The sequence below is a fragment of the Artibeus jamaicensis genome, unplaced genomic scaffold (genome assembly GCF_021234435.1).
Source record: "Artibeus jamaicensis isolate MK-2021 breed Jamaican fruit bat unplaced genomic scaffold, CSHL_Jam_final contig_384, whole genome shotgun sequence".
Classification (NCBI taxonomy): Eukaryota; Metazoa; Chordata; class Mammalia; order Chiroptera; family Phyllostomidae; genus Artibeus; species Artibeus jamaicensis.
Window position 1 is genome coordinate 1,542,718 of NW_026521810.1, and position 14,075 is coordinate 1,556,792.

At 37.1% G+C, this 14,075-nt stretch overlaps 1 protein-coding gene across 6 annotated transcripts in view; it reads left to right on the forward strand.

Annotated features, from left to right (window-relative positions):
- IL1R1 (interleukin 1 receptor type 1) overlaps positions 1 to 14,075 on the forward strand; it is a 51,432-nt gene that overhangs the window by 16,281 nt on the left and 21,076 nt on the right. For all 6 annotated transcript variants that reach the window (XM_053664658.1, XM_053664654.1, XM_053664656.1 and 3 more), the window contains one exon: positions 4,597 to 4,663. In XM_053664658.1, coding sequence (XP_053520633.1) covers positions 4,603 to 4,663 — 61 coding nt within the window. In that variant the 5' untranslated portion in view covers positions 4,597 to 4,602. The remainder of the gene's footprint in view (positions 1 to 4,596; positions 4,664 to 14,075) is intronic.

The following is a 14,075-nucleotide window of genomic DNA, read 5'->3' on the forward strand; positions in this document are numbered from 1 at the left end:
TGGACCCATGGGGCTTGCTTTCCACATTTCATGGGCTTTAGAACAGGAAGGAGTCCAAGATCATCTGACTAATTGTCTACCTGTGCACATGAGGGAACTGAGGCCCAGGGAGAAGTCATGTCCAAGGTTACATTGCCCTGTGGCAGCAGACTACTGACTTGGACTTAGAATCATTAAATGTTCTTTGCTCACAGTTAATTTGAAATTTTGTTTCGAAATGCTCTCTGTATGAGTGCAGCCTTTCACTTGCCTGACTAGTAGTCAAACAAGCCTGATCTTGTAACTAAGTGAAGTAATAGCTGGCATCTTCATTATTTTTATAGTTCCTTTATTTTTGTTTTTGATAAAGTACAAGTCATTGACTATCCTGGAACTAGTTATTGGGAAACATTTTAACCCTTTATTTTTTTCTTCTCTGGCAGGGAGACTTAAAACACAGGCTGTAAAATGTCAAAGCCTTCTATCTTATTTTAATAAACTGAGTATAGTTTAAAGGTAAATATGATAATATAATGAATCTAGGCTAATTTGGGAGAAGGCCAGTTTATAGGTATAAAAGTCAAAATTACAGGACATGTAAGGAATGCAGTCTTACTGCTCTGGGTAGGTGTTCAGGCTTGAGCCAGGCATATCAATCCTTTTTCTCACACTGCGGGTAATCTGAGGAGAACATAAGTGGGGGTGTCTCTCATAATTGGAGTCTTTTTCCTACATTTATTTGAAAGGCACAGTATAACATTTTTATACCTTTAAAAAATAATGTGGTTTATTATTATTTTTTAATATATTTTGTTGATTATGCCATTACAGTTGTCCCATTCCCCCCTTTATTCCCCCCCACCCTGCACACCCCCTCCCCCCATTCCCCCCCTTTAGTTCATGTCCATGTGTCACAAGTACTTTAGATTCTATATTTCCCACACTATTCTTGCCCTCCCCCTGTCTGTTTTCTACCTAACATCTATGCTACTTATTCTCTGTACCTTCTTTCCTCTTCTCCTCCTCCCACTCCCCCCTGTTGCTAACACTCCATGTGATCTCCATTTCTGTGGTTCTGCTCCTGATCTAGCTGTCTGCTTAGTTTGCTTTTGTTTTAGGTGTGGTTGTTAATAACTGTGAGTTTGCTGTCCTTTCACTCTTCATGGTTTTTATCTTCTTTTTCTTAGATAAGTCCCTTTAACATTTCATATACTAAGGGCTTAGTGATGATGAACTCCTTGAACTTGACCTTATCTGAGAAGCACTTTATCTGCCCTTTCATTCTAAATGAAAGTTTTGCTGGATAGAGCAATCTTGGATGTAGGTCCTTGCATTTCATGACTTGGAATACTTCCTTCCATCCCCTTCTTGCCTGCAATTTTTCTTTTGAAAAATCAGCTGACAGTCTTATAGACACTCTTCTGTAGGTAACTGTCTCCTTTTCTCTTGCTGCTTTTAAGATTATTTCCTTCATTTTAATTTTGGCTAAAGTAATTATGATGTGCCTTGGTGTGTTCCTTCTTGGGTCCAACTTCTTTGGGACTCTCTGCGCTTCCTGGACTTCCTGGAAGTCTATTTCCTTTGCCAGATTGGGGAAGTTCTCCTTTATTATTTGGTCAAATAAGTTTTCCACTTGTTGCTGTTCTACTTCCCCTTTTGGTACCCCTATAATTCGGATGTTGGAGTGTTTAAAGATGTCCCGGAGGTTCCTAAGCTTCTCCTCATTTTTTTTTTTTTTTTGAGTTCTTGTTTCTTCATTCTCTTTTGTTTGGTTGTTTCTTTCTTCCTTCTGATCTACTCCATTGATTTGAGTTCCAGTGTTCTTTTCATCACTATTGGTTCCCTGTGCATTTTCCTTCATTTCACTTAGTGTAGCCTTCATTTTTTCATCTAATTTGTGACTAAAATCAACCAGTTCTGTGAGTATCCTGATCAGTGTTTTGAACTGTGCATTTGATAGGTTGGCTATCTCTTGGTTGCTTAGAAGTATTGGCTCTGGGGCTTTGAACTGTTCTTCTTGAGCCATAATGTTTTGGTCTGTTTGCGCCTGTTACATATGTGGTGCTGAGCCTTAGGTGTTCACCAGGGCCAGGCAACTCAGTCACTGGGTTGTGATGCTGTATGTGGGGGTGGGGTCAGAAAAGGGCAATGGTGTTTTTTCTGCTGTCTTGGATTTCGGTCCCCTCTGCTACTTTCCACAAGCAAACTGGGCCCTTCTGGTGCTGGTTCCCAGGTATGTTGGCCTGTGCACCCTCTAGGACCCTGTGGTTCTCTCCAGTGAACTGTCTGTAAGCCTGGGAGCCTCTCCTGGCACCTCGACCCCCGAAAGTTTTTCCAATTGGTGCTTTTAGGCTTTATTTCCCGGCACTGGGGCCCTGGGTTGCACGGTCTGTCTCACTGCTCGTTCCTTTGCCTGGTTTATCTCCGCGTGAATGTATGACCACAGTCAGCCAGCCACCTTGCGCCCTAATTGGGTCCGCCCGTTGCCACCCTGCATCTGGGATCTGCCAACTGCCGCCTGCGTGCCTGGATTGGTCCGGCTGCTTTTTCCTGCTGCAACCCCTCTCTGCCAGCCACTGACTCTGCCCCTCTTACTGATCTGGATGAATGGTTCGTTGTTGTCAGACTTTGGTACAGTTCAATTTTCTGTTCTGGTTGCGTTCTGGTTTCTAAATCTTTATTGTTCATAAACTTGGCTGTGTGAGGAGGTACAGTATTTCCACCTATGCCTCCATCTTGGCCAGAAGTCCACATTTTTATACCTTAATGCCACTTCTTAAATAGAATGTTTTTTCACTATTCACCACTATTTAAAGATTGCATGTCATTATAGTCTAAATTAGTGATGTCTTGGTTAAAATATTTTGTGTTTGTAATTAACATATAACTACTGATAAGAATATAGGCCAATGTAATCTCCTATAAAAATTAAAGGGCAGGTTTTTTCAACGCATGAAATTATCAAAGTATGGTCTGCTCTGGACATTGCTGCATTTAGTGAAATCTGGTAGAGGATAACTGTTTCTATTGTTCATATTTTTATTCATTCCACAAAAACTTATTAAGGGCTTCTGGGTGCCAAGTGCAGTGCCAGATGCTGTGGGCACAGTGGTTTCTGCCCTCAAAAGAGGTGGTGGGTACAGTGCAGTGCTGTGTCTGTCACTGGGGTTGGGGAGTCAGTTTGGTAGAGAGAGTTTAGTTTGGGGCTTGTTGAGTTTGAGGTACTCAGGAGCCCTGAGTAGATTCATGCAAAAGTTCTCTGGAGGTCCAAGACTGGAACTTATTGTACATTAAGGTCCCCACTTGGGTGCAACTAACAGGAACACTCAAAAAATAAGAGAGATTATACTGAACATTAGCTTCATTTGAGCTTGAGGAGTTTAGAAAGTAGGCAAGGTTGAGTTTTTTCTTTTTCACATTCAATTGCTATCTTAGTGACCTTGTTTTTGTAGATAAGGGAATGGTATGGTCTCCTTTCAGCATGAAACATGTGCCTAATTTGATTATACCTCTGCCTGTATGTGGACAAAGCATTACAAAATTAAAATAATAAGTTACTAGGACCTCGGTTTAATACATAGTCCTATCATTGATCTATGCTGTTGTAGCTGATTGTATGTTGGTATGCCTTCTAAGCTACATGGAGGGAAGGGGGAACTGTGAAGGTTTAGCTACTTTGTGATATAATTGATGCATGCTTACGATAGAAGTTTTATTTTATTTTTTAATTGAAAATTTTTATTTTAATTGTTGTTCAAGTACAGTTTTCTGCCTTTTACCCCCATCCTAGCCCACCCCTCCCCCAGTGCTTCCCACCTCTGTCCTGTTTCCACCTCCTAGTTTTTGTCCATGTGTCCTTTATACTAGTTCCTATAAACCCTTCCCCTTTTCCCCTGAAATTCCCTCCCCTTTCCCCTCTGGTCACTGTCAGCCTATTCTCTCTATTTCAGTGTCTTTGGTTATATTTTGCTTGTTTGTTTTGTTGTTTAGGTTCCTGTCAAAGCTGAGATCATATGGTATTTGTCTTTAGCTTCAGAAAAGGGGAAACCACCCAACCACAAGAACCAACCCAATATTAATATATTTTTGTTATCTTTTTAATTCGTTTTTGGTGTATTTTCAGGCAGCTGTATAATTTTATACAAATGATTTTGTGTCTTACCTTTTAAGATGAAGGTGTGACTTTTGAGCTGGACCTGGAAATGTGGGGAGACTTTTGCACATGGGTCTGTTAGTGGGGTGCATTCCAGGTAGGAAACAAATCCACATAAGAGCTGCAAGCTGGTTTAGGGTCTAGTAAGTAACCGCTTTGGATGTAGTTTAGATAAAATTCATGCGAAATTTAAGTGGTATTCAAGACTACAAATGAATATAGGGACAGATAATACAAGTTTTACTATTTTTAAGTTGTTTGAATTTTTCCTTAATTCCATTAAAAAAATGGAATCCCACCACCCCCATTTTATATCCAGGAACATGATTACATTAATGATGTAGAGAGATTTACCCATCATTGTGACTTGGGGGTAAGGGTGGGGACAGGTATATAGTTTTAGAGATTTTTCTGGAATAGTAACATTTTTATTTTTTGTTTTTCTTCCATTCCTGTTTTTCCAGGAGAATATGAAAGTGTTACTCAGACTTGTTTGTTTCATAGCTCTACTCATTCCTTCTCTGGAGGCTGGTAAGTTAAGCATTTCTATGTATTATTATTTGCTGAGAGAATCTATTATTTAGAAATATGAAATACTTTATTTAACACACATTTTTCTTAACTTTTCTGTTGAATTCCATGACAGAGAGCCTCCTGGTAATGGCCTGAACTGCTGGGTATTTCTTTCATCATCTTTACTTCTCATTCTCTTCTTTATATATTAGGAAACTAAGGCCCAGTGAAGTTAAGAGCTCAAGATCATGTTCCTAGTTTCAGAGCAAGAGTTTAGATCCAGGTTTCCTGTGCCCAGTCCAGGCCTCTTCCCACTGTATTGCCCATTGGAGAGTATGGTACAGGAAATCCTGACTTTCATTCCAAAGAGGTGTTAAATGTAGTTCTTATGAACCCACAGCTGAACACCATCAAGTGACAGTGCTTTGTTTTCTTTATTTATTCGTTTTCACTCTTTCCCTCTCCCTCCCTTATTCCAAGTGCATTTAGCCCTTACCATGTGCCCGACACTAGGTGCAGGGGATAATGAAGTAACAAATCCAGACAGAAATACATGCCTGCAGATGGTTTACATTCTAGTAGGCTTAGAAAAGTAAATATTTATTGTCATATGGTAATACATGTAGAGAGAAAAACACAGGGATGGAAGATATAAAGTTTTGAGATTGCGGTGGGTGGAAGGTTAAATTTTTTTATTATTGTTCAGTTATAGTTTCCCCTTCTTTTCCCCAACTGCTCTCCCTTAACCCTGTTCTGCCCCCGCACTCCCACAGTCAATCCCTCCCCAATGTCCACACCTATGAGTCCTCTATTTGTGTTCCTTTGTTTGCCACTTCCCTTTCTTTCCCCTTGTAATCCCCCTCCTCCATCCCCTCTGGTGTCTGTCAGTTCTTTATTTCCAAGTGTCTGGTTCTATTTGGTTCATTTGTTTGTTTTATTGATTAGGTTTCACTTACAGGTGAGATCATGTGGTATTTGTCTTTCACTGCCTGGCTTATTTTACTTAGCATAAAGCTCTCCAGTTCAGTCAATGCTGTTGTGAAGGGTAGGATTTCCCTCTTTCTGCTGCATAGTATTCCACTGTGTAAATGTACAACAGTTTTTTAATCCCCTCATTTACTGATTGGCAGTTAGGTGTTTTCAGCACTTGGCTATTGTAAATAGTGCTTCTATGGACATTGGGGTGCATAGGTTCTTTTAAATTGGTTATTGAGGATTCCTGGGCATAGCCCTAGCAGTGGGATCACTGGATTGAAAGGTAGTTCCATCTTTAGTATTTTGAGGAAATCCCATGCTGTTTTCACAGTGGCTGCACCAGTCTGAATTCCCACCAACAGTGCACTAGGGCTCCCTTTTCTCCACAACCTCGCCAGCTCTTGTTGTTTGTTGATTTATTAATGATAGACATTCTGACTGGTGTGAAGTAGTAGTGTCTCACTGTAGTTGGCAAGTGATGTTGAGCATTTTTTTATTTGTCTGTGGGTCTTCTGTATATCCTCCTTAGAGAAGTGTCTATTCAGGTCCTTTGCTCACTTTTCCATTGGATTGTTTGTCTTATTGGTATGGAGTCATGTGAGTTTTTTATATATTTTGAAAATCAAACCCTTGTCCAAGGTATCATCGGCAAATATATTTTCCCCTACAGTTGGTTCCCTTTCCATTTTGTTGATATTTTCTTTTATCTGTGCAGAAGCTTTTTAGTTTGACGTAGTCCCATTTGTTTTTTCTTTCCTTTATGTCCCTTGCCTTAGGGGATGTATCATTGAAAATATTGCTCTGTGGGATATCTGAAATATTCCTGTGTTTTCCTCTAGGACTTTTGTGATGTTACACCTTATATTTAAGTCTTTTATCTTAAAGTTTCTTTTGAGTTATTTGAGAGTTTGAGAAATTCTCATCTTGAGTTTCTTTTGGTGTATGGTGTAAGTTGTTGGTCTAGTTTTGTTTTTTTGCATGTACTTGTCCAGATCTCCCAACACCATTTATTGAAGAGGCTACTTTTACATCTATTTGATGTTCCTGCCCTCTTTGTTAAATATTAACTCACTGTATTGACATGGGTTTATTTATGGGCTCTCTATTCTGTCCCATTTTTCTATATGTCTACTTTTATGCCAGTAACAAACTGTTTTGATTACAGTGACCTTGTAATATAGTTTGATATCAGGTATTGTGATCCCTCCTACTTCATTCTTCTTTCTAAAAATTGCTGGAGCTATTTGGGGTCATTTATGGTTCCATATAAATTTTTTAAATATTTATTCGGTATCTCTGAAATGTCATTATTATTTTGGTAGGGATTGTGTTGAATCTATAAATTGCTTTGGGTAGTATGGACATTTTGATGATGTTAATTCTTCCAATTCATGAACATGGTATATGCTTCCATTTGTGTCTTTCTTAACTTCTTTCTATAGTGTTCTATAGTTTTCTGAGCATAGATCTTTCAAATCCTTGGTGAAGTTTATTCCTAAGTATTTTATTTTTCTTGTTGTTATAGTAAATGGGACATTTTTTCCTAATTTCTGTTTCTGATATTTCAGTGTTGGTGTGAAAAATGCCTTTGATTTCTGAATATTGACTTTGTATCCCGCTGTTTCGCCAAATTCACATATTAGGTCGACTAGTTTTTTGGTGGAGTCCATAGAGTTTTCTGTGTACATTATCATGTCATCTGCAAACAGTGACAGCTTTACTTCGTCCTTTCCAATTTGGGTGCCTTTAGTTCTTTTTCTTCTCTTACTGCTGTGTCTAGAACTTCCATTACTATGTGGAATAGAAGTGGTGAAAGTGGACCCCCTTGCTTGTTCCTGATCTTGGTGGGAAAGCTTTTAGTTTTTGCCCATTGAATATGATGTTAGCTGTAGGTTTCTCATATATGGCCTTTATTATACTGAGGTATGCTACCTCTATTGCCATGTAACAGTTTTTTTCATAAATGGGTGCTGTACCTTATCAAATGCTTTTTCTGCATCTATTTATATGATCACATGATATTTTATTTATGTAATGTATTATGTTTATTGATTTGCAAATATTGTACCATCCTTGTATCCCTGGGCTGAACCCCACTTCATCATGGTGTATGATCTTTTCAATGTATTGCTGCATGTGGTTTACCAATATTTTATTGAGGATTTTAGCATCCATTTTCATCAGTGATATTGGCCTGCAGTTTTCTTTCTTTGTTATGTCTTATCTCGTTTTGGAATTAGGATAATAGTGGCCCCATGACAAGAGTTTGGGTATCCTCCCCCTTCTTGGATTTTTTAGAAGAATGTGAGAAGAATGAGGGTTAGCTCTTCTCTAAATTTTGGTGAAATTTTCCTGTGATTCTGTCCTGTCTAGGGCTTTTGTGTGAGAGGTCTTTTTTGCTTACTGCTTCAATATCACTAGCTGATATCAGTCTACTCAGGCTTTCTCCTTCGTGTTGACTAAGTTTTAGAGGATTATATGTTTCTTGGAATTTTCCATTGTGCCCTGGGTTTTCAAATTTCTTGGCATATATTTATTCATAGTAATTTCTTACAGTTATTTGTATTTCTGTGCTATCAGTTCTAATTTCTCCTCTTTCATTTCTGATTTTATTTATTTGAGTCCTCTTTTTTTTTCTTGATGGGTGTGGTTCAAGGCTTATTGATTTTGTTTCTCTTTTCATAGAACTGGCTTCTGGATTTATTGATCCTTTGGATTGTTCTTTTAGTCTCTATGTCATTTCATTCTGGTCTGATCTTGATTATTTCCTTCTTTCTACTTGCTTTGGGCTTTGTTTGTTGTTCCTCTAGTTCTTTTAGATGTAGGGTTAAGTCATTATTTGAAATATTTCTGTCTTTTTTAGACAGGCCTGTATTGCTATGTATTGCAGGCCTCTCAGGCCTGCATTTGCTCTGTCCCATAGGTTTTTGGTTGTTTCGTGTTCATTTTCATTTGTTTCCAGAAACTTTTTGATTTCTTTCTTGATCTCATTGTTTACCTATTTATTGTTTAATAACATTTATTGAATCTCCATGTTATTTGAATGTTTTTGAGTTTTTTCCTTGAGCTTGGTTTCAAGCTTCAAGTCATTATGATCCTAGACAATACTTGATATGATTTCAATTTTCTTGAATTTGTTGAAGCTTGTTTTATGTCCTGTCATGTGGTCTCTCTTTGAAAATGATCCATGTACATTTGAAAAGAATGCATATTTTGTTTCTTTGTGGTGCATGGTTCTATATATATCAGTTAAACACATTTGATCTAGCATGTCATTCACTGCAACAATGTCTTTGTGGTTTTTTATTTGGAAGATCTATCCATTTTTGACAGTGGGGTGTTAAAATCTACTAAAGTTGTATTACTGTCTATATCTTTCTTGAAGTCTTCTAAGATTTTCCTTATATATTTGGGTGCTGTAATGTTGGGTGCATATATGTTTACAATGTTTATAGCTTCCTGATGGATTCTCTCTTTTAGAATTATGAAATGACCTTTTTAGTCTCTTTCTATGGTCTTTGTTTTGAAATCTATTTTGTCTGATATAAGTATTGCTACCTTGGATTTTTTTTTTTCTGTTTGCTTAGAATATTTTTTTCCAATTTTTCACTTTAAGTCTGTGTAGGTCTTGTGTTCTCAGAAGGGTCTCTTGTTGACAGTAAATTCGGGTCATGTTTTCTTATCCATTCTGCTACCCTATGTCTTTTGATTGGAGTGTTTAATCCATTTACCTTTAAGGTTACTACTGATAGGTACTTATTCATTGCCATTTTTTCAGAAGGTTAAATTTTTTGATAGTGTGATCAGAAAAAGCTCACTAAGAAGTTGACTTTTGAGTTAAACTTGAAGGAGAGACCTATACAAATATGAGGTTGGAGATGAAAATAATATTCCAGGCATCATGTACCAAGGTCCTGAGGACAATTGTACTGACATGTTCCAGGAGGTAGCATACCACTGTGGTTGGAGTAGAGTGAAAGATGAAGGAGGTGATAAAGGATTTCGGCAATAATACTGTCAAATGCAGATATGCTAAGTAAAATGATGTCTGATAGTTGTTTATTTGATTTAGGAACGTAAAAGAAATAGGTGACATTGATCAGAACAATTTTGATTGAGTGGTGGGGCAAACCCCAGATAAATAAAAGTGTATGTATAGCTAAGACCTTACTTTAGGTTTACACTTTTTATCACTACTATTGCTATTGCTACTGCTTTTCCCATTGTCTAATTACTTAGAAGTCCTTGATCTGCACAGGTAGTATGCTGACTGCTTACCCACTTTTATTTTGATTCTGTGTTTTTTAAACAGCTTTATTAAGTTTATAATTGACACACAGATGTTTAATACACAATTTGGTGTATTGACATACATGCCTACTCCTGAAATCATCATTATGATCAAGATAAAAAATATACATCCATGTTTCTGAAGTTACCTGTTGATCGGTGTTTCCTGTAATGTATGGTTACTGAAGTCTCTGCTTGGTCATCTAATGATTGATCAGAAATTTCCTTAGACTATTTAAAAATTAATTTATTAATTATTTGCAAGAGAGAGATATCAATTTATTGTTCCGCTTATTATGCATTCAGTGACTGATTCTTGTGACCAGACGAGGGATCAGTCCTGCCAACTTGTCATATTGGGGCAATACTCTACAACCACCTGAGCAACTCGGCCAGGGCTCCTCAGACTGTTGACCCAATAAGTCTTCTATCCTTTGCTGAGGGACCCTGTGTGTGTTGGGGTATGCCCTCAACACTTAGGCTGTTCACAGCTCTGCCTTAGTCTTCACTTCCTGCTTATGTGTGACCTTCAGGTCATCCATATTTAAGAGACCAGTGACTTCTCTGGTCTTCTCTGGGCATGTACACAGCCATACATACATATGTACTCTTAGATTATCCAGGAGTGTATTAGAGCTTTTCAAATCTTCCTATGGATATTTTTATGGATATTTAATTCCCCAGATCTTCCTTTTTCTTTTGGCCAGACTCTTGTGTTCTTTGGTATTTCGGTTTCAGGCAGCTGCAGTTTTAAACAGTTGCCAGTGATTGATTTTTTTTTTAATGAATACTCTGGGAATGGGGCTTTTCCTGTGGACCTCTGAGTCAGAATAATAACACCACCACTCTCTTGAGTGTGACTTTTCCACAGTGCTGCCAGTCAGGTCAAATTGTATCAGTGCCCTGAAATGGGACTTTTTGAGGGGCTCCAAACTTGGTTTGCTCTTGCCAGCCTAGTGGATTTTACAGCTACTGTGTTTGAAAGACTCTTGGTTTTCAAGTTCAGGGTGAAGTTGGGAAGAAGGGAAGATAAGCGTAGTTTAAGTAACAGAGCCACAAATTCTGCTGTTTTACTGAGATTCAACTGTTGCTGGTGTTTTGTTTTTTTGTTTGTTTGTTTTTATCCTCACCTTAGGACATGCTTATTGATTTTAAATAGAGGGGAAGGAGGGAGAAAGGGAAGGAGAAAACACAAATGTGAGAGAGAAACATCGGCCAGTTGCCTTTCATATACACTCTGATTGGAACTGAACCCTCGGCTTAGGCATGCTTTCTGACAAGGAGTTAAACCAGCAACCTTTCAGTTTGTGGGACAGTGCCCAACCATTAAGCCATACCTGCAAGGGCACTGCTACTTTTTAAAATAAATGTTCTGATTTTTGCAACCCTTTGATTTAGAATAATTTCCAGTCTTTTTGTTGTTTTTGTGGAGGAGTGATTTGTATGGAGACTCTCACCTGGCCATTCTGCAAATCCTGCCTTAAGAGCCCAGAAATTTTTTGTTGTTGTTTTACATAAGGATATCCAATTTGTGAAAAGACTGTCTTTTCTCCACTGAATTTCTTTAAAAAAAATCAGTTGAATATGTTTGTGTATTTTATTTCTGGAACCTCTTTTCTGTTCAGTGACTTATTTATCTCTATGCCAATACTACGTTGTCTTAATCCATGTGGCTTTATAAGTGTTGAATTAAAGCAGCGTAACTGTTTCCATTTTGTTTTTTTAATGGCTTGTTTTGAGTAATTATATGTAAATCATATATAAATTTTAGAATCAGCTTGTTACTTTGTGCAAAAAGTCCTTTTCAGATTTTGATGGGGATTGAGTTGAATATAACCCAATTTTGGGACAATTAACATTTTAATGATATTGAGTATTCTTATCTATGAACAGAATATATATTTCTTCATTTATTCAGATCTTGTTTAATTTATATCAGCACCATTTTATAATTATATTGGATAGGTCTGATGCATCTTTTGCCAATTTTATCCTCAATTATTCATATCTTTTGATGTCATTGTAAATAGAATTTAAAAAAATTCAGTTTTTAAAACTATGGTACATTTACATAATGGAATACTATGCAGCAGAAAGAAAGAAGGAGCTCCTGTCCTTCACAACAGCATGGATGGAACTGGAGAGCATTATGCTAAGTGAATTAAGCCAGGCAGTGAAGGACAAATATCATATGATCTGACCTATAAGTGAGTGGAACCTAATCAACAAAACATACAAGCAAGCAAAATATAACCAGAGACATTGAAATAAAGAACAAACTGACTGTAACCAGAGGGTAAGGGGGAGAGGGATAATGGGGGAAAATAGGGGAAGTGTCATTAAAGAACATGTATAAAACACCCATGAAAAAAGCCAAAGGGTGTAGGTACGAGGGTGGGGTGTGGAACGTGGTAGGGGGGTCAATGGGGACAACTGTATTTGAACAACAATAAAAAAATCAGTTAAAAAATAAAAATACAACATAAAAATTTTGGTGTTTAATTGTTCTTAACTAGTGTATGCAAACCCATTCAACTTTGCATACTCATATTACACTACAATTTACTAATCCATCTAGGTCTATTGTAGATTTCATAGTATATTCCACAGAGATGATCAAGTCTACAAAGAAAGTCATTTCACTTTCCTCTTCAATCTGGATGGCATTTATTTTTTTCTTAATGTGCTAATTAGATCTTCTAGTACAATGTTGAATATGGATAATTAGAGTGGACATATGTACCTTATTCCTAATCTTACTATATATGAGAGCTGTAGATTTTTCATAACTGTTCTTTATTAGGTTCAGGAAATTTCTCTCTATTCCTAATTTGCTGAGTTTTTATTAGGAATGGATACTAGATTTTGTAGGTTGCTCTTTCTGCATCTATTAAGGTAATTATATAGTTTTTCTTTTAAACCAAGTCAATATGTAGAATTTTATCAATTATTTTTTTGAATGTGAACTCAACTTTACATTTCTAGGGATGTTAGGTACATCATAATGTGTTACCCTTTTTTAGTATATTGTAGGATTTTGTTTGTACACCATTACAAAGAAAGTTTGCATCTATGTTCATGATGAAGACTTTTTTTCTTATAATGTCTTTGTCTGGCTTTGGTATGAGATCAGTGCTGACCTGAGAGGGTGAACTGACAAGGTTACTGACTCTTCAGTTTTCTGGAAGAGTTTGTGTAAAATTGTTGTTTTTCCCGTGAATATACCAGTGAAGCCATCTAGGTCTGAAATTTTTTTTGTTGGAAGGTTTTTAGATACAAATTCATTTTCTTTAAATATCTCAAGGGCTACTCAAATATTTATTTTTTCTTGAGGGAGCTTTTATAGTCTGTGCCTTTCAAGGCATGTGAAATTTGGTCATTTCTCAATAGATCGTTGAATTTATTGGCATAAAATTATTCTTAATACTTCCTTATTATCCCTATGAAAGTATTTTTTTAGCCTCACCTGAGGACATTTTTTTCATTGTTTCTAAAGAGAGAGGAAGGGAACGAGGGAGGGAGAGAGAAAAAAACATCAGTGTGAGAGAAAAGCACCAATCCCTTGTCTCCCATGCATGCCTGGACCTTGGATTGTACGCGTCCAGACCAGGGATTGCACACGTGTGTACCCAGGCAGAGAATCAAATCTGCAACCTTTTGATTAGGGGGTGGTGTTGCAACAAACTGAGCTACATGGCCAGGGCTTAAAGCATTTTAATGAGAGATGTCACCTCTCTTTTCTCCTGATCAATTGGGCTGGAGATCTTATTAGTGATACTGATTTTCTGAAAGAAATGGCTTTTGGTACCTGATTTTTCTGTATTGTTTTTCGGTTTTCCATTTCATTGATTATCTCTTGGATCTGTATTATTTTTTATCTTCTGCTTACTTTGGGTTTGATTATTTTCTAATTTATTAAGTGGAAACTGAAGTCATCAATTTGAGATATTTTTTTCTTATATAGCCATTTAGTGCTGCAGGTTTTCCTTAAACACTGTTTCCATTGCATACCATTCATTTTGACATATGTTTTCCCTCCCTTTTTATTTCTTCTTTGACTGATGGGTTATTTAGAAGTATGTTTTTTAGTTTATAATGAATAATACTTTTCATGATTGCATTCTGCATACTGTGGAAGTTCATGTTCAAATCTGCTGGTGCTTTA